Source organism: Hemicordylus capensis, chromosome 2 (assembly GCF_027244095.1).
Source record: "Hemicordylus capensis ecotype Gifberg chromosome 2, rHemCap1.1.pri, whole genome shotgun sequence".
Classification (NCBI taxonomy): Eukaryota; Metazoa; Chordata; class Lepidosauria; order Squamata; family Cordylidae; genus Hemicordylus; species Hemicordylus capensis.
Window position 1 is genome coordinate 253,746,578 of NC_069658.1, and position 26,574 is coordinate 253,773,151.

At 44.7% G+C, this 26,574-nt stretch overlaps 1 protein-coding gene across 2 annotated transcripts; it reads left to right on the plus strand.

Annotated features, from left to right (window-relative positions):
• Positions 1–6,413: 6,413 nt before the first annotated feature.
• DDX39B (DExD-box helicase 39B) lies at positions 6,414–19,040 on the plus strand. Of its 2 annotated transcripts, none has more exons than XM_053297165.1 (11): positions 6,414–6,569; positions 10,592–10,823; positions 10,954–11,081; positions 11,244–11,336; positions 12,188–12,371; positions 13,327–13,445; positions 15,219–15,350; positions 16,594–16,703; positions 17,228–17,372; positions 17,670–17,817; positions 18,201–19,040. In XM_053297165.1, exons 2-11 carry the CDS (start codon positions 10,613–10,615, stop codon positions 18,215–18,217), a joined length of 1,287 nt encoding a protein of 428 aa, XP_053153140.1. In that variant the 5' UTR covers positions 6,414–6,569; positions 10,592–10,612; the 3' UTR covers positions 18,218–19,040. The 2 variants fall into 2 exon arrangements, with proteins under 2 accessions (XP_053153140.1, XP_053153139.1); XM_053297164.1 differs by having other exon boundaries at positions 6,553–6,634.
• Positions 19,041–26,574: the final 7,534 nt, after the last annotated feature.

Below are 26,574 nucleotides of genomic sequence, written 5' to 3' on the forward strand. Positions count from 1 at the left end.
GTAAGAAGTGGTCATTATATAGCGGTGGTGAAGCAGGACTCCTGAAGTCCTTGGGAAATTATTGGCATCCAGCCAGTTCAAGAGCAAGGCTGGTATTGTGTTAGTTATTTGTTTAACAATGTTATACCCTGCTTTTCTACCATAAACGCTCTCAAGGTAGCTTACACAAATAACTAAACTAAAATTCAAAGAACAATGATTCAAATGAAGAATTAAGATTAATTTTAATATATATTTTTTGCAAATTCAATTTTTATTGATTTTAACAATAACAATATTATCATTCATTAAAAATACACACAAAAAGGGAGGACTTCCTGCTCACATTTCTTCGTGAATCAACAACTATAAAATTTACCCTTGCTATGATAATAAATCAAAACATAAGTTCAAACCCTTACAAACATAAGGGATTAATTTTAAAAATTAATATCAAAGAAAGCCTTTTATGCAGCCCAAGCTCCTTGGATGAAGGGTGGGATAAACATGTAAAACATTTTTTACAAGCAGTATAAATAGTAAAAACATGCGGAAAATGAGCCATTGCAATAAGGTATTCAGCAGCATCCAGACTAATTTAGTCATGACCAAGTCCCTTTAACGGAGCCACGACTAACTTGTCTCATTGATTCCAATGATGCTTAATCATGACGGGCTAGTCTAGATGCTGTCCATCATTATCGTAATTGATCATTTGATTTAAACAATACTTTTTCTAAAGTTCTTAATTGCTGTTAACATTTCAGCTGAAATATAATTAAATGGTGCCTGGTTACTGTGTCTTAGGAGAGGTGCTACCATAAAAAAGGTCTTCCCTGCAGCAGCCACCAGCCTAACCTAACCTGGGAGAAGAGCCTCACATGAAGATATCAGTTGCCAGGCAGCACTGTACAGAAGAAGGTGATCCTTCAGATATCTCAGGCCTAGGCAGGTATTCAGGGGTGTGGTGGTAATGGACTGGTAATGGATTTTAGATGGGGTGTGTGTGTGTGGCATCAGTGATTCCTGGAAAGGACTGAGGCGAAAGGACTGAGGTGTATCAGCTGACCTGCACTGTTTGCAATGAAGCTTGGCCTAAACTTAAACCGTTAACAATAAGGAAGGCTGACAACGTGTTGCAAAGAAAGGATTTCATTTATTTAATTTGTGTATGGGAAAAGAGGCAACTAAAGGGAGACATGACTGAAGTGTATAAAATTATGTATGGAGTGGAGAGGGTAGACAGAAGTTTTTCTCCCTCTCTCACAACACTAGAACCAGGGGTCACCCCATGAAACTGAAGGTTGGGAAATTTAGGACCGACAAGCGGAAATACTTTTTCACACAGCACATAATTGATCTAAGGAATTCCTTGCCATGGAATGTGGTGATGGCCACCAGCTTGGATGGCTTTAAAAGGGGTTTAGACAGATTCATGGATGACAGGTCTATCAATGGCTACTAGTCTGATGGCTGTGGGCCACCTCCAGCCTCAGAGGCACAATGCCTCTCAATACCAGTTGCAGGGGAGCAACAGCAGGAGAGAAAGCATGCACATACCTCTTGCCTGTGGGCTCCCCAGAGGTATCTGGTGGGCCACTGTGTGAAACAGGAAGCTGGACTAGATGGGCCTTGGGCCTGATCCAGCAGGACTGTTCATATGTTCATGTTGTGCAGTTATGAATGCACAGGGTCTCTCTCAGTTAAGAAAGTGACAACCTTAAGAAAATTCAGAGCCCAAACTCCTGAAATAACTTATAGGACAGGAGACTGAAATGTTGGGGGAGACTGGGAATTGATTCTGTTCTTCATAAAAACCACGTATACAATGATTACATATGTGCCTGAGGAAAAATGACTGAAGAGAACACTTCATGCATCTGATGGGCTGCAGTCCATGAAAGCTTAAGCTGAAACAAAGCTAAGGTGAATACAACACTGTACAACAATTGGAGAAGAACCTCCAATCTATGTTTTTGTTTGTGGGATGGAAATCAGACAGCAGTACCTTTAGTGAAAAGAGAAGTAAAATGTGGGACAGAACAGTGTTTCGGTTTTCATCTATGAAATATTATGGATGATGATGATGATGATGATGAAACAGAGAGTTTAATACTGGCTGCACAAGAACAGGCACTAAGAACAGATGCAATAAGAGCAAAAGTCAAAAAATCAACAACAAACAGCAAGTGCCGCCTTTGTAAAGAAGCAGATGAAACAGTGGACCACCTAATCAGCTGTTGTAAAAAGATAGCACAGACTGACTACAAACAAAGGCATGACAAGGTAGCAGGGATGATACACTGGAACATCTGCAAAAAATACAAGCTACCTGTAGCCAAAGATTGGTGGGACCATCAAATTGAAAAAGTTGTAGAAAATGAAGATGTAAAAATATTATGGGACTTCTGACTACAAACAGACAAACATCTGCCACACAGTACACCAGATATAACGGTAGTCAAGAAGAAAGAAAAACAAGTTAAAATAATCAACATAGCAATACCAGGGGATAGCAGAATAGAAGAAAGAGAAAGAGAAAAAAATCACCAAATACAAAGATCTACAAATTGAAATTGAAAGGCTGTGGCAGAAAAAGACCAAAATAATCCCAGTGGTAATTGGTGCCCTGGGTGCAGTTCCAAAAGACCTTGAAGAGCACCTCAACACCATAGGGGCCACAGAAATCATCATCAGCCAATTACAAAAAGCAGCTTTACTGGGAACAGCCTATATTCTGCGACGATATCTATAACAATTGACAATAAAATTCAGCCATCCCAGGTCCTTGGGAAGGACTCGATGTCTGGATAAAACAAACCAGTCAATAACACCTGTCTGACTGTGTAAATAAAATAATAATGATAATAATAATAATAGTATGTTAATGGCAAGCGAAAGCTAAAAAAGAAACAATATAGCTTAGGAAATATCATGGGACTAACCACAGGCAAATTATGGTTATGGTTACCATGTCTGGTTTTTCTTCCGGAAGAACCTGAACCTGTTGGATTTCTGCTTGAAACTTCTAGAAGCTAGCTGTTAAAATCACAGATCCTCTTTCATGAGGGGAAAGGGATAGCCCACTGCCCTACATATTATTCTAGAAAAAAAGGTCCAAGCTAAATAAATTGGCAAACAGGATTGCCACTCCTTAACACACAAAATTTTTGGCACCTAAAGGCTGAATACTTTCGGGCATGTGCACATTTAATCTCTGCCCCACCAGAGGAAAGTGTTTTTTTCAAAGGACAACAGTAAAGATCATGCACAGTACGTAGACGCTTCCTTTTAAAGTGGTGATTCTCTTTAATGGGGAAGGCAACTGGCCCTATCCATCCCCAGTACAACATCCCTCCAGTGGCTGTTGCTGGTGTTTATTTTATGTTTCATTTTTAGACTGTGAGCTCTTTGGGGACAGGGAGCCTTTTATTTTATTTATTTATTTATTTATTTATTTCTATGTAAACCGCTTTCGGAGCTTTTGTTGAAAAGCGGAATAAAAATATAAATATTTGTCGTATTTGTATGAAAGGAAATGTACATGCATGACCTCTAAGGCAACAAGCTGCACATAGCCTAACACTTCACACACTGCAGACGGTGTGTAGTATATGTACTGAACTTGCTTAAAAATTTTGGGGGGACTCAAAGGGCAGCAGAGGAAATGGGGCACTGGTGAGATTCACCCTCTTCCCTTACATGAGCAGAACATCTCCCACTCATAGAACTATTGGTCAGGATGCTTCCCAATCTGTAAGAATGGAGGGGGTGTGGCTCATGAAGAGATCCTCAATATGTTAATAGAAATGCTACAAGCATTTTCCTATTTCCATCACTGAAGTGTTGCAGGGTTATGGAAGCACATGCATGCATTTGCATTTGTAAGGTACAAACCCTCACAGTGCATGTACTTCGCAGCTAAACCCAGAGGCCCACTAACACATACTTGCCCACATGTCCCTGCCCACAAATAGGGACATGTTGGCAAGTATGCTACCATCCTCACTAACTCTAGTCTAGAGATGATCTAGAAAGGAAGGGAAGGGATTCGCTAACCATAGAGAGCACCAACCTAACCAGCTGGCAGCACTGGTACCAAAGAAAGGGTAAGAATATGGTGCTTTAAAATGAGCACCACAAAAATGGGTAAAATTAACTAAAGTAATCTTCCTGATCAAATTCCTGGACATTTTATATTCTGGATGATACTTTCTCTATATCCTGGACAGGATATCCGATTCCTGGTCTGCACAGGCCAATCCTGACCTGGACATGTGGCAACCCTAGTCTTGAGTAAAATCTGACCTACTATTGCAATGTCAACTACTGATAAACACTTAGGGGCACAACATCAACCAAAGTTAAGAACATAACATAAGAACAGCCCTGCTGGATCAGGCCCAAGGCCCATCTAGTCCAGCATCCTGTTTCACACAGTGGCCCACCAGATGCTGCTGGAAGCCCACAGGCAGGAATTGGCATGTCCTTTCTCCTGCTGTTATTCCCCTGCAACTGGTACTCAGAGGTACTCATCCTGTCTTTGAGGCCGGAGGTGGCCTATAGCCCTCTGACTAGTAGCCATTAAAATTAAGCACCTTTAATTCCTATTAAATGTATGCTCCTAATTTGAAAATTTTGAACCAGGGCATAGCAAGGTTGGCGGGGGTGGGTGGGATCCTGGGACAACAAGTGAAGATGGGCCCCCAGGGCCTCCCTCATCTTTTTATCCTTTCCCTCCCTTGTCTTTGTTGTAGAAGAACTGTAAGGACATAGTGAAAAACAAAACATTCTTGACCTTTCTCTCATTCCTATCCAAATAGTATCATACACTCCCCACTTCACATATACACTTGTGTGGACACATACTCTTGGCTCAGAAATATGTTTTAAAACATATATAATCAACTACAATGACCTCATATTATTATTATTTATATTTTATACCCCGCTCTTCCGCCAAGGAGCCCATGGCGGTGTACTACACACTTAGGTTTCTCCTCACAACACCCTGTGAACTAGGTTAGGCTGAGAGAGAAGTGACTGGCCCAGAGTCACCCAGCAAGTATCATGGCTGAATGGGGATTTGAACTCAGGTCTCCCCGGTCCTAGTCCAGCACTCTAACCACTACAGTGAAGACTGAAGAGTGTGCTGTGCCACCCACTTGGCAAGCCTCCCCTCCCTCAGAGTCCCAGGGACATTTGTCCTGTAGTTCAATTATAGCTATGCCTCTTTTCTAAAACATTACGTGCATGCTCTCCCATTTGAATAAGTAGTCCTTAAAAGTGTTTAAAATGATCTGGACCATGCTCCCATTAAGAACATTTTCAATATTCAAAGCATGTCACAAACATGATCTCAGCCATCTTCCTTAGAACAACCTGGTAACCCCAGATTATCACCATAGGAGATTGAGAATAGCCGGACATGCGAGTTCATAGCTGTGAACACAAATCCTCCCTGTACATACCACAACCTAAAGTGGAACCTAAGCCATAGCATTATGCAATCATGGAAACTAGTGGGGGCGATTTCTTGTAACTGGCCTGTTCTTGAGCCTTTCAAAGCCTGATGCAGAACTTTAGCAGGTGAAACTTTTACACTATGTTTATTTCCATGCTAGAAAGAGTATGCTAATTGTTTTAATGTCAGGGTGTTGTTAAAGGCACAGGATTAGGGCCAGTCAAAAGCAGTCAGACAAGAATATCCTGGCAAGACTATGATAGCTGTTTTGTAAATTATCATCACTCAGCAGAAAGTTTTACCAAACTGCTTCCAGACAGGAAGGAACTTAACGTTGACATTTTGTAGAGGCAATATTGTTACCACTCTCTCTCTTTTTGTCCTCAGAGCTTTTGCGCCTTTAACGGTCAGAAATTCAACAGGTGCAACCCCCCCCGCAATAAACTGCAAAGCCAGGCGAAATCGCACCTATTGAATATCCGGTTGTCACGCTGTTAAAAGCCCCCATCCTCTTTGTGGAAAAGAAGTGGACGCCCCTGCTTTTTACAAGCTAGAATACCCCTTTGACTAGGCCTTACGGACGCCAGCACTAAATTGCGCCCCCTTGGGTGCCGACTGCAAACGCCTGTTTGAAAACATCTGCTACCACTGAGTTTTCTGATCGCCACGAGTACGAGATGAATTTAAGTTTTAAACACGACTAAAAATAATAATAAAAATGCTATCGTTATTAGTTGATATACTGGCGACGCAATATACATAATGGATCTACACAAAATTATTCTCTCGACCTTTTTATTACATAGATTAAAAGAAAATTAAAAACTACAAATAAATAACAGGCATCAGCTTCAGCGTTCCTTGTCTCGCTGTTTCAAAAATCCACTCTTATATCCCAGATACTCTCCTTAAATCTAATCAGGCACCTGATTAGCTGTCTTTACCAATTATGCTTCTTTCTAGATAGGCTCCTCATGCGACAACCGTAGAGAGAAGCCCGCGCGGGGTCCTAACAGCACAGTTCTCCTGGGAGATCGGATCGGATTCGGCTCCGCCCTTTCCCGGAAGCCGCTCACTCTCTGGATGCCGCTCGGAGGAGTCGTCCAGCCCCTCCCAATTGCAGGAGGTAAGCTACTCCCTGATAATCGCCCCACTATCCGTCTTCGGTTTAGCCATCCGCTCCATATTGGGGTGGGTATCACTTCTTTGAACGATTCTCTGTCCGATAGCTCGTTTTGGGAGGATAATTTGCTTTCTAGATGGCCAAAATCTGAATGGAAAGAGGTGGTGGGGAGATGGTGACGGTGCCTCGTTCCCTTCCATTGTAGTACTAAGCGCTAGAATTCAAGATGGCGATTTTTTTTTTTTTTTTGGCCCGCTGTTTTACTCCCCCGTGCTGTTCGGAATCGAGAAACATCGGCTTTATCTTGGGTCTTAGACTTTCTGCGCTTGGTCGTTTGGAAAGAGGGAACGCCTGTGGTTCCTTTTAACCAAAACGTGGAAGAGAAGCTAGAAAATATAGAGACCTGCTGTGGGGTTTTTTCACTTGCCCCCTTCCATTTTCCAACAGGCTCATTTAATGCATAGTAGTAAAGAAATCTAGGGCATAGGTGATCTTGCTTAGTGATGGGAGGTGAATCGATCTCTTGTTTGGTATAGCATATGCTGCTTAGTGCATCATTATTAGGATTATATGATGCAGTAAGAATGGGTGGCCCAGACAGTTTGTTGCATCAATCGATGTCGCTTTGAAACCAAAATCTTTGAGGGCCTAAAAAAATATCCTGGCTTACTCTTCAGATTGTAGCTGTAGTGGATCTGATCATGTGGGCTGGGTGTGTGCTTTGAGATTTGGGGAATAATAGAACGGTTGAACACACAGAGCTGAAGTAGAGTTGTACTTCAAAATGCTCCCATGTGTGCCCTGTTTGATGAGTGTTTTGACTTGAATTGGCTGTTTTTGTTGTGCTAAGATGACAAAATCCCCCTCCTGGAACTGCTCCATAAATTCACTAACTGCCGTTTGAAGGAAGGGGGCAGGGGCTATCGATTGTATGCACATGGAGTGTATTCTCAAGGATGTGGGTTTTCCAGAAAACTTTGAATTGGAATTTGTTACTTCCCTTACAGATTTCCCCAACTTCCTTTTACTCTTTAAAAAAAACAACAACCCTATATAAATTGTTCTGATGTTTATAAATAGATTGTTTGGCACATTATTTGAAACACCTCCACTGTATTAATTTCCCAATTTTAGAAATGGAAAAATTATGTATAGGAAAACCATTCTGGAAAAATTTCCTCCCCACATCGTGACTCCCTCAAAGAATTTGTCTGAGAGACTTTATTTGTATAACGGGACAATGTTGCCAGAGATATTTTTGAAAGAAATCTTGAAAAGGTGGATTTTGTGGCGCAAAAAGGGAAAACTGCCCTTGGATGGGCATGCACTAGAAAGGCATGAGGAGATATCCACTGGTCTCAAGCATGAAATTCACTCCAATAGTCAGTGCTGATTAACTAGATCTAGATTGACGAAGGGTTTTTTAAAGTTGCTGTATCTAAACTTCTGCGCTCTTCTCTCATTCCCATCCCCAGATATGTTGCAAATGAAGATGTGAGGCATTTCAGAAATAGGGAGTTCTTTAAAATGGATGTGAAATGTGCTTTCACGATGCAGTTCCCTCAATCCCTCCCTTCGCCACATTGTTGGTTTGGAGGATATCTAGATGTTAGAATTGTACGTGGCTTAAAAAGACGATGTAGTCTTTCTGCATGGACTTGAAACTGGGGAAATTTAGGTGCAGGTCTCCTCCCATTTCTTCACTTTTGAGATCGTTTGTTTAGAGCAGGCCTGGACAGTGTAAGTCTTGGGGACTGGATCCAGCTGTGGGGACTTGCTTGCTGGCCTGGGTGGGTGGTGGTGTTCCAAGGTTTTCTGGTGCCTGAGGCAAGGTGCCAAAAAGGTTGCCTTGCCCCATGGCCTTGGTGGGGGTCAGCCTGAAAGCAACATCAATTTAGGAAGAGGAGAGGACTTTGCATTTTGGTAGTGTGGGAGCTAGCATGCACTCCAGGTACCCCACTGACTGAGCAGGGACAGAGGCTACTTTCTGGCCACTATGCTTGGTTAAAATTGTGGGTCCTTTGTGTGAAGGGGTGGGAAGCTCCACAAGTAACTAATAATTGCTTTCATTAATGTTTTCAATAATGAATGTTAATGGAATAATACACTAAAAATTGACTGGCCCTGTACACCAAGTTGTGGTTGGTTCAGGCCCATCAGCAGTGTTCCCTATGAGGGATTTCCCAGTGTTGTTGACTACAGCTCCCATAATCCCCAGCCAAAAGCCATTGCAGCTGGGATTACTGAGAGTTGTAGTCAACAACATCAGAGGATCCCTCTTCCAGGGAACACTGCCCACAAGAGCATTTGGGTTGTGCATCTCTGGCTTAGAGTGACGTGGAGCCAGCGTGGTGTAGTGGCTAGAGTGCCGGACTAGGACCGGGGAGACCCGAGTTCAAATCCCCATTCAGCCATGAAACTAGCTGGGTGACTCTGGGCCAGTCAGTTCTCTCTCAGCCTAACCTACTTCACAGGGTTGTTGTGAAAGAGAAACTCAAGTATGTAGTACACCGCTCTGGGCTCCTTGGAGGAAGAGCGGGATATAAATGTAATAATAATAATGTGAAAGTGCATACTTAAAAGAGCATGTTTTGTGGGAAGCCTAGTGGAAATAATATATCAAAGCAAGAGTTGGACCAAAATGAAATTGAAATTTTATATACATATTCTAAATGACCCCACCACCACACTTTATCCCTGCAGTGACTCTGTAAGGTGGGCTGTGTTTCATCCAGGGACAACCAGTGAGCTTCTTGACTATTTGGGGATTTGAACTGGGTTTTCTTAGTCTAAATCTAGCACTCTTAATAGCAATAGCAATAGCACTTACATTTATATACCGCTCTATAGCCGGAGCTCTCTGAGCGGTTTACAGTGATTTAGCATATTGCCCCCAACATTTCTGGGTACTCATTTTACCGACCTCGGAAGGATGGAAGGCTGAGTCAACCTTGAGCCCCTGGTCAGGATCGAACTTGTAACCTTCTGGTTACAGGGTGGCAGTTTTACCACTGCGCCACCAGGGGCACTTTGTCACATTGGCTCAAGTGACTTTTACAGGTCCTGTGTTCCCCACCCTGAAAATCTTGTTGCTGCTGGGCTTCCAGTTTTTAAATGATATGGGGTTGTGCCATTCAAACTGTGGTGGCATTTTTTTCATGGGTGCGGGTGAGATGTTAGCTCTGCAGGGTATGGCTCACATAGAACTTGTGCTTCCAAATGCTGTGTGTGTAATAGGTAGGGTCCCTGGAGCACCCCCATATATGTGCTTCTGAAGACGTAGTTTCTAAGAATGTCAGTTTACCTCCCAACAGGTACGCCTCGGTCTCCTCCAGTTATGCTAATAGAAGCATATAGTAATAGACTGTTTCAGTGCTGTATAGGAGGATTTGCCTTACAATTCTTCATTCTTTATGAGGCATACATTTCTCCATAAGAATGTACATGTTGTGAAATAAAGTGAGAGTATCCAAGAGTCTACTCTGATTATTTCCTCTGCTTGTTTGCTTCATCTGTGAAGGGTGGAGGTACCTTTGCAGGTGATTGAGATGGCTTACTTCAGTAACACTCACAAGGCAGTTTAGAAGTAGGAATGGAAGACTAATCTGAGAAATATTTATTTTATTTATTGTTAAATTTCTATAGTGCCCTTCATTAAAACAATCTCAAGGCAGTTCACAAAAAATTAAACAAAACTACAAAAATTACACAATTAAAATATTAGCTGGAATATAAAAATACAGATCTGATTTTTTTTTAAAGCACAAAATAACCATAAAAGATACAAAGCAGCAGCAATAGGAACAATCCTATAAAAGCCTGGGTAAAAAGCTCAAGATCTCACACGCTTTCTAAAAACTATGATGGAGACTGATGAGTGGATGGTCACCGGGGGCATCTGGGGGCAACAACTCTGAGAAATGTGTCCCAATTTGGTTTTTGATTCATCTGGGTCTCTAAGAATAGGAGAGTGGCCAAGAATTTCCCCCTCCAGAGGGCTCCAGCTTCACACCAATCTGTCTCAGTTTTTAGAGCAAGGCATCACCATGACTGAGAATGATGTTGACAATGAGCTGTTGGATTATGAGGACGATGAGGTGGAAAACCAGGCAGCTGGAGAAGGGGTGGATGTCCCATCCAAGAAAGACGTCAAGGGATCCTACGTCTCCATCCACAGTTCTGGCTTCCGTGATTTCCTGTTAAAACCAGAGCTGCTGCGTGCCATTGTTGACTGTGGCTTTGAGCACCCCTCAGAAGGTGAGCTCTGGACCTGGGGGGAGGCTGATGGGGACTTCTGGGAAAGCTAGCCAAACGAAGCTAAAATGCAAGGGGTTTGGAGGAACTCTGCAGTGGCAGAAAGTGTTTATTGTATTCTTTCTCCACGCAGTGCAACACGAGTGTATCCCGCAAGCCATCCTGGGCATGGACGTCCTGTGTCAGGCCAAATCTGGCATGGGTAAAACTGCCGTCTTTGTTCTTGCTACACTACAGCAGTTGGAGCCAGTCACAGGACAGGTATGTCTGGAAAGGGACAGTGGTTTTGGCAAGTGGGTTGGGTGAATGCAGAGGAAGCATGACAGTCTGCCAAATGAATGGAGCTGGGTGAGATCAAGAATCAACTGGGATGGGAGGAGGAATCTTCAGTGATAATTTATTCATGTCCCCTCTCTTTGGCAGGTGTCAGTACTGGTGATGTGTCACACCCGTGAGTTGGCCTTCCAGATCAGCAAAGAGTATGAGCGTTTCTCCAAGTACATGCCCAGCGTCAAGGTGAGGGGCAGGGAGCAGGGACTCTAGGTCACTTTGTGACAGTGAGGCTTCGTGTCTGAGGCAGGGATGCTTCTGTCTTTCAGTCTGTGCACAATTCTTACCAACTGGGAGTGAACAATTTAAAAAAAAAAAGTCTAGAGAATTCTGGGAGGGGGTTGGGGCAGAACCAAGCTTGTTAAGTAGCTGGGACTGAAACCAATGGTGGTGGTCAAGTTAATTGTTTCCATAACAGTCTCTGAAGCCCCAGAACTCACATCCTGCTCATGTCTTGATCTGGCTTTACCCCACCCTCACCTCATTAGTCTGTTTGTCCTGGTCGCTAGGATGGATATAATAGTTCTACATTTTTATCTGATGTAAGCTACCTTCTTGGTGGTGGTTTTCCATCATGTGACCTGCTGCTGTTGGGCAATCCCTCACCTCTTTTGTTTTTTAAAACTTGTGCCATCTTACATATCTTCTTCCCACCCCTGCAAAACAAACAACCAGGCCTTGATGTTGAGTACATAGGAAGCTGCCATATACTGAGTCAGACCATTGGTCTATCTAGCTCACTATTGTCTTCACAGACTGGCAGCAGCTTCTCCAAGGTTGCAGGCAGGAATCTCTCTCAGCCCTATCTTGGAGAAGCCAGAGAAGGAACTTGAAACCTTCTGCTTTTCCCAGAGCAGCTTCATCCCCTGAGGTGAATATCTCGCAGTGCTCACACATCAAGTCTCCCATTCAGATGCAACCAGGGCAGACCCTGCTTAGCTATGGGGACAAGTCATGTCTGTTTAAGAACCCTCACTTCTTGCCTTGTTCTCTAGTCTTACTTGGCCATCCCATTCTCTCTTGCTCCTTGCACCTAGGTGGCAGTGTTCTTTGGGGGCCTGTCTATCAAGAAGGATGAGGAGGTGCTGAAGAAGAACTGCCCCCACATTGTGGTGGGCACCCCAGGCCGCATCCTGGCCTTGGCCCGCAACAAGAGCCTCAACCTCAAGCACATCAAACACTTCATCCTGGACGAATGTGACAAGATGCTTGAGCAGCTTGGTGAGTGGTGGGGCAGACAGACATTGTGGGGCAACTGGGGATTGAAACTTCTGAATAAAGAGAAGGTGGCCCTGGTGGCGCAGTGGTAAAAACTGCCGCCCTGTAACCAGAAGGTTACAAGTTTGATCCTGACCAGGGGCTCAAGGTTGACTCAGCCTTCCATCCTTCCGAGGTCAGTAAAATGAGTACCCAGAATGTTGGGGGCAATATGCTAAATCACTGTAAACCGCTCAGAGAGCTCCGGCTATAGAGCGGTATATAAATGTAAGTGCTATTGCTATTGCTGAAGGCTGTGTTTACATGAACGGAGGAAGCAGTGCTGATTGTTATAAATTCTATTCAGGAGGGCATGCTTTAATTTTGATCACAAGACATGTACAAACTATGCAGGAACTCCACTTTTTCCTACTTTGGGTGCTTTTTGACTCCAGCCACTAGGCGGCAAACTTCTGAAAATGCTGGCTGTGGGCTGGACAAGGAGGCACCTTATCTTTCTCCTCCAGATCAGTTCAAGAAGAGTACAAATGGAGGTTGTATTTCCCCAATGGAGCTAGAGCTTGCACTGCTGCTTTTCACCATACAGAGTGCCTTTCATTCTCATAAGTGAATAACTGCAGTAGTCATTGCTGGAATGAAGACATGGGAGTGTATCCCAGAATTGCCTTTTGCTTTGCTTTCTGGAGAGGAAGTAATCCTCTTCTCTCTGGGAGACAGAGCCTTGCTAGGAAAGTGGTGTACTTGGGTGAAAAGTAAAGCTACGTATGTTTTTCCAAGAGTAGTTCATGCTCCTGTTCCCACCTTCTCTAAGAGACCAGTACAGGAGCTGTTGAAGATGTTGTTAAACTGGACTAACTTGTTGATGCAGACATGGCCTGGGGGAGGGGAGGCCTGTTAAGTTTTCAGGGTAGCACAAATAGCTATTCTAACCTGCTGGCCCTTCCTTTCTTCCTTCCAGATATGCGCCGGGATGTCCAGGAGATCTTCCGCATGACCCCTCATGAAAAGCAGGTCATGATGTTTAGTGCCACTCTCAGCAAGGAAATCCGCCCTGTGTGCCGCAAATTCATGCAAGACGTAATTAACTCCCTTCTACCTTCTTTATCCACCTGGCCGGCCGGCCAGCCTCCCTTCCTCCCCATCCAGGGAAGGAGCAGGGGCCCAGAGTGTAGAATGCTACCACTGTCGACGGCACCCTGGGCTGCACCGCTGCTGCCCATCGCCTGCCCCCATTCCCCTAAGGCACTTATAGGGCACACACTTTCCGGAAGATCATTCGGGTTACGCTAGTCAGCACACGTGCACACACAAATGACAGGCCTCTCCCGATAGGGCTAGAGAGCATTCACACTGTGATCTCATTCTGCCCAGCTGGCCCTCTTGACTTAGAGCGGGTCTGCATTGTTTGGGGGGATCCATCCCAGAAGGATCCTCTCTTCTGCTTCCACATCTGGTGGGTGGCGCAGAATTCATAGCGCCCCCCGCTGTCCTGTTCTCCCTGCACTCTTCCCTCAGCGTGGGATTCACCCAGCCGTCAGCACCGTTTTCAGAAGATCCTGGCCCCTACACACCCACGTTCAGAAGATCCTGGCCCACACACACCCAGGCAAGTGTAGCTTTTTTCTCACTGCCATGCATTCATGAGGTACTTGCACGCCTTGCAGCACGCATGTACACGTTCCTGCCCTCCTTGCCCTGTCCCACCCTGCTCACTCACCCTGGTTGGCATTCTGGAGAGCTGTGGCGAAGGACGCCCCGTGGGATCCGAGAGATCGGCAGCAGCCAGTGGAGCAGACGCCTGGCGACCTGGAGGAGAAGTTTTATCCTTTTTTGTTCGGAACTGGCAAACATGCGTCGTTTTGTTTTCTATTACCCCTTTCTCCTCTCCCTGCTGCCCCATGTGGAAAGGGATGGTTCTGATTTAAGGGGTGCCCGCACTGGGAGGGAAGGAAACAAAGTTTTCCTTGAAATAGTTGTTGGATCATATGGCAGGAAAGGTGCTGAAGTCAGTTAATCAGTAGTTGGTGCCTGTGGGATGTTAAATGAGTCCTGGAATATGTAAGATTAAGCCAGTGAGGCAAATAGTGGGACTTTTTGGTTAAGTGGAGTGACTGGGAGGGAAGGGAGAGGCACTGTCCTTACTACTATTGCCCCAGATACTTTGGTGCCAGAAGGTTTGATGACTAGTAGTATGTCAGGGTCCATAGTGCATGTTGGGAAATGTCCTGTAGGGACAGTGATACATGACTGAACAAGGCCTGTATGTTAGGAAAAAATCTGTAAAGGCAGAGAATTAGTACAGCTAAGTGGTTGGAGCTGTTGAACACACACTGATCTGTTTCCTCTGCTAGTGCTACTGTGGGTTTTGATTACAGTTTGGCCAGAAACATGAGGGCGGGGTTAGGTTTTTCCCTATAGGTTTCTAGAGGAAGACTTGTGGCTTCTATTTTTTTCTAAACTGTATGACCTGTCAAACATGAGCCTTCAAGGCAGCTAACTGACTACCACTATGGAAAGAAGACTTTTAAGAGGTGGCAGTGTCCATGTCTTTTCTAGAATACTTTGGAGAAGTTCTTACCCGAGTGGGAAGAAAGTTGCTTCCTAGGATGCTTTGCGTAGGAGCTTGTTGCTGCTTGACGATGGAGGTGGAAGGGTGGGTTGCCTTTGCTTCTGTCGCTTTTCTGGAGGGGCTCTAGGGCTTTGGGGGCATGAGTGGGGTGTATTGCAGGGGGAAGGGTTGTCTGTGAGAGATGCTCCTGTCTGCATTTGTGCTGCTTTGCCCCCCTCCCCCTCCCTCCAAGCCCAGGTCAGCCTTGCTCTGGTCTAACCGGCCCTGGGTTTGCTCCTCAGCCCATGGAGATCTTCGTGGATGACGAGACCAAGCTGACGCTGCATGGTCTGCAGCAGTACTATGTCAAACTGAAAGACAACGAGAAGAACCGCAAGCTCTTTGATCTGCTCGATGTGCTGGAGTTCAACCAGGTGCCTTCTGGGAGTAGACTCTGCCTCAGGGATGGGAATTGTCTGTTGACAAGGGAGGGCCCGGATCTTGCTAAGCCCTGGTTTCTACTTTTCCCCTTAAAGAGGATTGATTGGATAGCAGGTGGGAAGCAGGAAAGACATGGTATTGGCTACCCAAGGCTTTTTTTTAAGACAGCAGAACTACTGAAAGTTGAGTAGCAAACATTCCCTGGGTTCTTTATCTAGGTTTCCAAAGTTTTTTGCAAACATGCTTGCATCTTTAAAGGAAGGGATGGGCTGTAGCATGCAGAAGGTCCCTGGCTCAATCCCCTGGTAGCCTCTGCAGATAGGGCTGAGAGAGACCTCTGATATGCTTGCTGGAGAGCTACTTCCCGTCAGTGTAGACCAAGGCTGCTCAACTTCGGGCCTCCTGCAGATGTTGGCCTACAATTCCCATAATCTCTTGCTACTGGCCACTGTGGCCTGGGATTATGGGAGTTCAAAAGCAGGTGTGGGGCCTAAATTGAGTAGGCCTGCTGTAGGTGGTACAAAGGTAGATGGACCAATGGTCTGACTTGGTATAACACAGCTTCCAGAGTTTCTGTGTAAATGCTGGAGAACTGCTATCTGTCAGTGTAGATCAGGCCTGCTCAACTTGGGCCCTCCAGCTCTTTTTGGACTACAACTCCCGGAATCCCCAGCCACAGGGGCCAACAGCCAGGGATTGTGGGAGTTGTAGGCCAACATCTGTAGGAGGGCTGAAGTTGAGCAGCCCTGGTGTAGACAACACTGAGTTAGATGGACCTGTGCTTGACTCAGTATAAGGTAGTTTCTCATATATTCAAATATATGACCATGCATTGCAGGTGGTTTGATGAACAGCTGTTAAAAAGTACTACAGTTTGTGGATAGCTTTTAAGGAGAGATTAGATGCATAGGTGATAGCGGACAACATAAATAGTGATTTGTTTACGCAGTCTAGCACAGGCTGCTGTCACTGGCTCTTCCCTCACGAGATTATTGATTGGGGTCCAAAAAGTTAAAAGTTTAACTAGGCCCTGAATTACAAGCACAAAGTGACCCTGGGAATAATCTGATTGTGCAGGTGTTTGATTCCATCTTCATTGCTTCTTGTGAATGCCCACTCTGACCAGTTTTGAGAGAGAGGTGTTTAGGAGGGCCTGGGCTCAGCCAAAACAAAACACGGTCATTCACACTCCCTACCTGTGAATAGGTGACCTGATACCTTGCCTTCTTCATCCAGGTGGTGATCTTCGTCAAGTCTGTGCAGCGCTGCATAGCATTGGCTCAGCTGCTGGTGGAACAGAATTTCCCAGCTATTGCCATACACAGGGGCATGCCCCAGGAAGAGAGGTGAGGGGGGAAATGGGGTCAAGGGCCAGGTGGCTGTCTGAGGGGCTCATTTGCTGTGATGAATTTGCTCAGACTAGAGTCTCTGACCAGTGATGTTTCTGTAAGCCCTGAGCAATGGCCCCTTTGGAAGCCATCTTTCCATGACATAAGCATAACCTTTTGCCAAATGCAGAATTTGTTGACAAGAGAAGGGTGGTTAGGCGAAAGGTGGGCTCACACAGCACAAGAAAACACTGTTTTTTATCATTTAGGTTGGTGTATGTAATGGGACCTGGCATTCTCTTGTGTGAAAAGTCGTTGGAGTGGGAAGGTTCTGGATCTCTGTCCTGTATACAGGAAGAACCTTCTTTAGTTTTGTAAATATCTACAGTTTGGAGCCAAGATGGGACAAGTTTGAAGTCCTAGTAATGGGTGAATGTGAGCTTGGAAGAGCAATAGTGCCTGGTGGGATAGAACAAAGAGTAAGTGGGGTTTGGGGATTCTAGGGATAAGGGATGTTAACTCAAATGTTTTGGATCTCTCAGGTTGTCCCGGTACCAACAATTCAAGGATTTCCAGCGCCGTATCTTGGTGGCCACCAATCTCTTTGGTCGTGGCATGGACATTGAGCGGGTCAACATTGCCTTCAACTATGATATGCCAGAGGATTCAGACACCTACCTGCACCGGGTAAGTAAAGCTAGTCAGAAAGCGGGGTCCAGTCCTGTGATGCTGGGACTAGAGGTCTAAATGGCAGGGGGAGTTGAGAAAGACTAGGACATGCTTGTTGCACTGATGAGTTTGCTCAGACTAGAGTCTCTGACATGTTCTGATGTTTCTTGAAGCCCTGAGCAACAACCTTTGTCTGAGTAGTTTTAGATACATCCTAACACCTCAGCTTTAGAGAAAGCAGCTCCCTTCCCTTTGCTGAGGCTTCTAGCCAGGGTTGCTACAAAGACACGTCCCATCTTCTTTTGGACTCCGTAGGTGGCTCGTGCTGGGCGCTTTGGCACAAAAGGCCTGGCCATCACTTTTGTTTCGGATGAGAATGATGCAAAGATCCTGAATGAAGTGCAGGACCGCTTCGAGGTGAACATAAGTGAGCTGCCTGATGAGATCGACATCTCCTCCTACAGTAAGTGTGGCAGGAGCCCCTTCGCTGCAGTGGAAATGAGGAGGGAAGACTTTGTGCTGGAAGTGCTTGGTTGAGGCTGGAAGCCAAGCAGGAATTTGGGATCTGAGTAAAGTAGAATGGTGTTGTGCTCTGAGAGCACCATGAGTTCGCTGGGAAAGCTGGCAGGGAGAATTGCCAGGTAAACTGCGTACAGTGAAGGGACTTTACACGGGCTGCTGGCTAGAGGGAGATGCAGTTTGCCATGTTAAATTGGGCAGGTGGACATTTGGTTGGTTAAGGTGCACATCCTTCAGCAAAAGCCTAAAGCGTGTTCAGAAACAGGACGTGGAGCTTGGGCCAGGGTTTCTCTGTCTTACCTTGCCCTGATGCATTGTGTCTTACAGTTGAACAGACTCGATAAAGGGGGGCCTCGCCTGTCTACATCAACCTTGGTTTTACTTCCTGACCTCCTCCGCTTCCCTGAAACTTCACGTTTAATTTCACTTGATGGAGAATTAGGTGGCTGACAGTCTGGAGCACACACATGCACCCCAATCTCGTAGCATGGATGGATGAGCTGCTATTGGTCAGCTGTGGGTAGTGGAGGTGGGGTGGACATCCAACAGGCTCCCTGCACTCTCGGAAGTCCAAGAGAACTTTTGGGGCAAGAGTCACATTGCTCAGCTGGCACTAAGAAGAGGAGGGTCCCACTGCTGGTGCCTCCATAAGAGACCCACGTCCAGATGGACTTCCACTGCCCACCAGCAACATTTTGAGACTCCGCCTGTTGCAATGACCCACTACATCCTTATGCCTGCACTACCCAGTGACCTGCCTCCATGATGGGAAGCACAAAGTGGGGGGAGGAGTTTGGTGGGGGTGCTTTGTTGAATCCCTGGCATTTAAAATTACGTTTTGTTTTATAGGAAAAAACCCTCTGGTGGAGGAGAAAAAACTAAAAATATGAACATTCTTTTTTATGCCCCTTCATACTGTTTTAAAGACTGATTTTGTTTCATGTATGTGTGCCCCATCATATTTTTAAAAATTGTTTGTCTGCATGTTAACGTTAATATCTCCTGTTCCAGGTGGTATATTTTGGCATATAAACTAGTAGTGAAAGACCAGTAATGTTTTAGCTGTGGCTTGTTCTCTCCCCACCTGATGCTCCCTTTTATTTTTTGGTAATAAAGAAGCCCAGCTCTTATGGGTGTCTAATTAAACTAGTCTTGTGAGTAACCATGTACTGGTGTGGTTTGCTTCTTTGGAATAGGAATTTTTCTCCTGGTGGGGAGGCTTTCAAGGGGTATGTGACATTTGTACAAAGTAGGGGTGTTCGACATCAAACATGTCGACATCAGACTGGTTCAGTTCAATATCGGCTTGAACCCAAACTCATTTGGTTTGATATTGAACAATCCCCCTGCAACCTGTTCAGGGGGGGTTTAAGCCAAACCCCTGGCTGCACAGAAGTCCATTGGGCACATGTAGCAGCCTCCAAAATGGCTGCTGCGATAGAGGACAGGCCTGGAATGGGCTGAAAACAGGCCTGGAATGGGCTGAAAACCATCTGGACTGGGCTATGGGGGGCTGTAAATGGAGGCTGGTGAGGGAGGGGGAGCATCCAGAGACCTTGCCGTGCCCCCCCCCCCCCCCCGGGTAACTATCTCTCTCTCTCTCTCTCTCTCTCTCTCTTTTTTTTCTTTCATTCATTCACAAACTGGGGGGTGGTGGTTTTGAGGGAGTGCAAGACTGAACTAGCCTGGTCCCGGTGCAGTTCGGACTTGAACCAAACTGGGTCAGCCAGTTTTATGCACATACCTAGCACAAAGGACTTACTAGGAACATCTGTGGCTCTTGCGGCTGTTGTGTGTAAGTAAAGGATGATCAATCTTGCCAGGGAAGAATTCCAGATCATAAGGCCTGCCTTCTATTGGTTCAGTTAGTTTTGGCCACTCACCTCCAATCTGCCAATCACAACTATGCACTGAGCCAAGAAGACTATTATTTATTGATTGGATTGGATTGATATACTGCCCTTCCAAAATGGCTCAGGGCGGTTTACAATTAAAAGTTGTATTGGGCCTGAACTGAATGAGCAGAGAAATGCTTGAGGCACCATCCTTCCTCAGTTGACCATAGCTTTACATTTTGTGGGGTGCAAAAATGGAAAAGAGATCTTAATAGTTTTTCATCAGAAATAGTTGTGAACCTCCCAACAATGCATGGATCTACTCAAGTACTGAACTGCAGAAGTTTAGCATGGGCAGTTTTGTCACTGGATGCCTCAGTTAATATTATCCATTCTCAAACATCTAGCATTCGAGCTAACAATTATTAGATCTATGAGACAGTGGGTGCCTATGTGCATCATTAGGTACTTGCAGATTATGAACCAAGGCTGCACAGCCTCAGTGCTATGGCTAGCTTAGAATAGAATCCTCAAGAACAGCCTCTAGTGCCACTTTAACTTATTGAATGAGTAACTTAAGGTATAGTCAACAGCTACTTGTGGGTAGCTGGAAAGACTGGATTTCATACTATAGCCCAAACAATAGGTTATTAACACTTCATCCAGGATCTCTGCATCATTAGCAGATTCCTGTTAAATTAGGTAGCTGACAACGTCAGACCATTTTGGCTTTGGTCTTCAGAAAGGCTTGGAATTTTTTTTTTTAAGCTTGAGATAGAATAGAATTATAGAGTTGGCCTTGGAGTTATTCTAGTCCATCCTCCTGCTAAGTGTAGGGATCTGCTATAGCATCCCTGATAGATGGTCATGCAGCTTCTGAAAATTCAAGGGTAAGTTAAATTCCTTGTGTCTAGCTTGAACCTGGTTCTTTGTAACTTCAACCCATAGATTCTAGTCCTGCCTTCAGCAGCAATACAGAACAGGTTGGGGAAAGATTAAGGGAAAGCTGAAGGCAAGCTGGAGGGAAATGCAGCAGTAGGGAAAGGAAAGACTGTGCCATTGAGCTCCTGGCACCCACAGAGCCATGTGGTTTTCTTGGTAGAATACAGGAGTGGTTTACCATTGCCTTTCTCCCGCATAGTATGAGATAATACCTTTGCTGTGAGCATCCGCCTCCAGCACCTCCCTATATCACTGCTGCCTGATATAGGTGGCTACAAATACATATTTACTAGGCACAGTCTGGGAAGCACACAGGTGGGGATTCAAACTAAAAGCCTCTTGCTCCCTAGGCAAGCTGCTTCCCTGCTGTGCCACTGCAGCTGATAGAACTGGTTAATAATGGGTCCACTGATGACCACATGCTGCATTCCAAGTGATTTCCACTAGAAAATATTAGAGGAGCTGCAGCAGAAACTGACCAGAATACAGGAGCTGGACTGAAGGAAAGTTACTAATCTTATGTGTATTTAGTCAGAAGTTAAAGTCCTCCTGCATTCAGGAGGATTTATAAAGCTTAGTTCTCATTGGGAAGGCAAACCTATGACTGGGCTGTACCACTTCAGATTATAGGTGAATGTTTGCATGGTGGATTTCTCTGAGGGGCTAGTATTCTGTGTGCAGGGTGTTTATAGTACCACCACAGCTTTATCTCCTCTGAAAACTAGGTCTAAGCAGGTTTTGAACTGTAGCTTATATTAGAGCAGGCTATAACAATAAAGGGCTGTTTACAAAGGACCTAAATTATATAGACAGCTTATAATTATAAATCACTTCTGTTGCAAAATGCCTCTTGTTTATGTACACTTTTAAAATATAGTGGTGTAAGTAGAACAACAGATCTCATGAAGGTACTACAGGTTGGGCTCCTGGCACTGTCCTTGTTTGTCCATTTGCTCCTGGGATGCAATGGGATTTTTTTTCTCAATGCAAGGACTGAGTTTTGGAATATTTGCAGAAGAATGCATCAGAGCAGATGCAGAACTCAATTTCCTTCATCAATGAGCAACTATGACCCCTTCCCAAACCTTTAAGCCTGAAGCGATTATACTGATACAACTGTACCACTGGTGACATCATACTATTGCTCAGTGCCCCCACACCCTTACCACTGAATTAGTTGCAATTGCTCAAATAATGTGCTGATTTTCCTTGAAAGAATGGAATACAAGAATGAATTTGGTCTAATAGTACAGTGTTTTTATACTTTCAAACCATATTAAAGCACTGTAAACCATTGATTGTGTGCCATCAAACCTATAATTTAAGCTGCCCTGCTGGATCAGGCCCAAGGCCCATCTAGTCCAGCATCCTGTTTCACACAGTGGCCCACCAGATGCCACTGGAAGCCTACAGGCAGGAGTTGAGGGCATGCCCTCTTTCCTGCGGTTACTCCCCTGCAACTGGTACTCAGAGGCATCCTGTCTTTGAAGCTGAAGGTGGCCTACAGCCCTCCAACTAGTAGCTGATGATAGACCTCTGCTCCATGAAGTTATCTAAACCCCTCTTAAAGCCATCCAGGTTGTTGGCTGTCACCTCATCTTGTGGCAGAGAATTCCACAAATGGATTATACATTGTGTGAAAAAGTACTTGCGTTTGTTGGTCCTAGATTTCCTGGCAATCAATTTCATGGGATGACCCCTGGTTCTAGTGTTATGGGAGAGGGAGAATAATTTCTCTCTCTCTCTCTACTTTCTCTGCACCATGCATGATTTTATAGACCTCCATCATGTCTCCCTGCAGTCGTCTTTTTCCTAAACTAAATAGCCCCAGGTGTTGTAGTCTTGCCTCATAAGAAAGGTGCTCTAGGCCCCTGATCATCTTGGTTGCCCTCTCCTGCACCTTTTCCAGTTCTACAATGTCCTTTTTTAGATGTGACCAGAATTGTACGCAGTATTCCAAGTGTGGTCGCACCATAGTTTTGTATAAGGGCATTATAATATTAGCCGTTATTTTCAGTCCCCTTCCTAATGATCCCTAGCATGAAATTGGCCTTTTCCACAGCTGCCGCACATTGAGTCAACACTTTCAAATGAGCTGCGCACCACAGCCCCAAGATCCCTCTCTTGGTCAGTCACCGACTGCTCAGATCCCATTTCCCTTCCATGACTTCCCTCTGGTTATTTAGGTAATTTCTGGCTTTAGAAAACTCTGTACATGTCCACTAAAAATACATTCTGATTTTAAAGAAAACAATTTCTGCCTCTCTAAGCAAACATAAATGGTGCCTTATTGTTCTGAGGCGGTGCACTCCCAAATTAAATTGGTTCAAAAAAATAAATAAGCTACCAGGGTCCCCTTACCCCAGGAATTGTAGATTCTCAAGGACACAGAATTCTGGGGGAAGTGCTAGAGTTAACACAGAACCCAAACTTTACCCAAACTTGTGGTAAAAATGGAAAATTACTATTGGCCACAATCCTCTATGGATATGGAAGTTGCATTGCTCTGTCCCTATTATGAAAACAGTTCTTACAGTCAGTAAATTCTTCCCAACTGCTAACAGGGACACTCTTACCCCTGGACTTCCAGGCAGAGGTCCAGGGCCTCCCCACCCCCAAATCCTCATTATTCTGTTCCAGCTACTGTGGTCACCATGCTGTGCCACTGGCCCAGCCAGTGTGACGGTGACCTGCGCCAGGCAGCCAAGCATGACCTCTGCTTTAGAGGAGGAATGGGAGAGTAGGGGAAGAAATCTGTGGGATGGGAATATGTTAAAATGTGTGTTGAAATGTTTCTGCGAATGCATATTTGCATACATATCTCTTTATATTCTTACATTCCTGTGAGTTCAGTTGCTGCTTGTGCCCTCAAGAACTCATGTGTTAAAAATACTGTGTGTCTCCGTGTGTGTGTGTGTGTGTGTGTAGGGGGATGATGCTTAACTTGCGGGGGCGGGTCTCCAAAGGCCTTTAGGTCCAGGCTCCAAAATTACCTAGGTGCACCTCTGATTGCTAGCATAAATCTGTTTCCTTGAAATTACAGCTCATTCCTACAGGAGGAACAGAGAACAAGTCCCCTCTTTCTTCTGCGTCACTGCCTGCTCGCCCTTCAGATATTTGAAGAGGACTATTCGACTTCCCCTAACCCTTTTAAACGTTTCTAAGAGAACCGCCTCTCCGCTTGCGCGGGACTAAAAACGACATGCTCGCTCAGCAGCTGCAAGGCCCCTATTGCGTTTGGGGTTGTCTTTGTAGGCGCCTGAAAATTTCATTTATTTCATTAATTTAGTTATCTTCCCATACCGCCTGATATAGCTATTTTGCTGATATTTATTAATATCCCCTAACAACTGCTTAATAATTCCTTGTGTTCATAAGGCATTAAATTAGGCAGCTACTCGACCCCAGAGTTGAAGCATCAGGAATCACATAAGACCCATCGCAAACTTTTGCATCTGCGCAATGTCGCCGTGCCCATGATGGTTTCAGGAGCAATTCTTTGTTTTTTTAACATACCTGGTGAGAGATAGCAACAAAACGCTATAGCGCAACGTGTATTTCGCGGTATTAACAATAGAATTAAGATAATCTTTGTGCCAGTTTATTGTAACTCATTCTTACAAAGAAAAAGACTTTTTAAAATCCCTAAACACTTGTCCTTCTTCGTGTTTGTTGAGGGTAATGTGTGCCATCGAGTCGATGTCGACTCCTGGCGACTACAGAGCCCTGTGGGTAAGGTCCAGCTATTTCAATATGATGTGGGAAGTTGCCTAGTAGCAGCAGGCAGCCACTTTTAAAAATAGGCATTTTTATGTTATTTTATTTGTTGCATTTTTACTTTGCCATTCCACCTTGCAAAGTCTTTGGGACGTTTTGGAGTCCAGAATAAAACAGTCTACAATCAAATTTACACATTAAAATCAATCAAAAATACACAGGGTGATAGAACTAGTAAGAAAGATATTATTGCTTACCAAAACCACAAGACAATAATGCAGAAAGATTAAAAAGACTAGAGCTGTATTCACGTATTATGTTCAGCACACATACAAATGGCACTCTGTTCAGGCATCAAAGACAGTGTGGGGAGGCTACGTTTATATCTAGCACATCATCTGAAAGCATGCTTGGAAGCCTCAGTCCTGCCATGACATGCACTAAAATCCTACCCTACCTTCCATGCTTACAGCGTACATACTTGTGGAGATGTGATGTGGAAACCTGGATCAAGGGATCTTTTCACATGCACAGCATTTATTTCTTCAGTCAAATGCTGTATGTGAGTACAACATTCCCATTTCTATAATGCCTGAACAATAGGCCTGTTCTTTGATGGTGCCAAAGCGGAACAATCTGCATCATTGCATTGTTACAGCTCAGAGGCAGTCGCTTGCAGCACGAACATATTTACACAGTACTTTGCACTTCCGGTGCAGGGTCAGGAGTGCTTTTGCAGAAAGCAGAACCTTGTACTGCCCCAGCAACACAGAGTGGTGCATGGCAAGAGGTGTGTGAGAGGAACACTGGGAGGGCCCTCCAACTGCTTTCCTCATGGACAGTACCAGCATGATGGTGCAGATTATTCAGCTGAAACACTGCCAAAGCACAGGCCTATTGTACAAGGCTTTTGGGTCTAGTGTACACATGTACAGTAGTGTATTTCCTATTTGTACCCTGCATTTGAGGTGGCCTGTACAGACATCTGTACAAACTTGGGAGGAGAACTAGTCTTGTGGTAGCAAGCATGACTTGTGCCCTTAGCTAAGCAGGGTTTGCCTTGGTTGCATTTGAATGGGAGACCACATGTGAGCACTGTAAGATATTCCTTTAGGCCGGGGATGGAGCTGCTCTGGGAAGAGCATCTAGGTTCCCTCCCTGGCATCTCCCAAGATAGGGCTGAGAGAGATTCCTGCCTGCAACCTTGGAGAAGCCACTGCCAGTCTGGGTAGACAATACTGAGCTAGATGGACCAATGGTCTGACTCAGTATATTGCAGCTTCCTATGTATCTATAATTCAATATCTAAATAGGGCTTAGGAGCTTGTCATATTTCTGATGCAGTTCTTTGGGGTGTCACCACCAAAAAGGCCCTGTAATTTTAATTACTATATATTGTGATATCCATTTGTGTCAAAGAAACAAAATACCAAACCAGAACTACGCTCATTTAAAACTGCAAAATTAAGTACAGTAGGTGTTAAGCTCTTTAAGGCACAGACTTGCGACTTCTTCCAAAAAAAATCATCTTACATTGTTATTAGAAGTAAGCCACACTAAAAGATCACAAACATTCAAGTGGCACTGTAAGGACTAACACATTCAGTCACTACACTGAAGGAGAATTAACTATGTAAGCCACAGCCCTGGCAGATGCATGAAGGAGACAGTAAAAATTAATGTATATGTACATGGGAAAGTTGATGATGTGGGATGGATTGACAACAATGACAGTTTCTTCCCACAAAACTGTTTGCCACAATATATTTGTTAGTGTTTAAGGTGCCACAGAACTCTTTCTTTGGATGTAAGAAACTAACACAACTGCCGTGTGTGTGCGCGCGCATGTGCGTGCGTGCGTGCATGACACTCCCTTTTCAACAGGGCTGCTACTATGGATGGTCTTTTAAAAAACAGGAGACATGCCCTTAGAACAAGTCACAGCTGAAAATTTTATTCTTCCCCTTTGCAGGGCTACAGATCAGAATCCAGACTTTTTGGCTCTCCTCTGAAAGTACCTGGACCAGACCCAGAAAGGCCTCCTGTGTTTCTAAGAGTTGAACATAAGTATTCAACCAGAGTTAACTTTTCCATCAGTGCCAGAGAGACAAGCAATTTTTAAAGCCTCTGGTGTCACAAGACTTTTTGTTGTTCAGACATCTCCAGATGGCACTTTTCTTTCTATGCAACTCTTAAAGATACAGCAG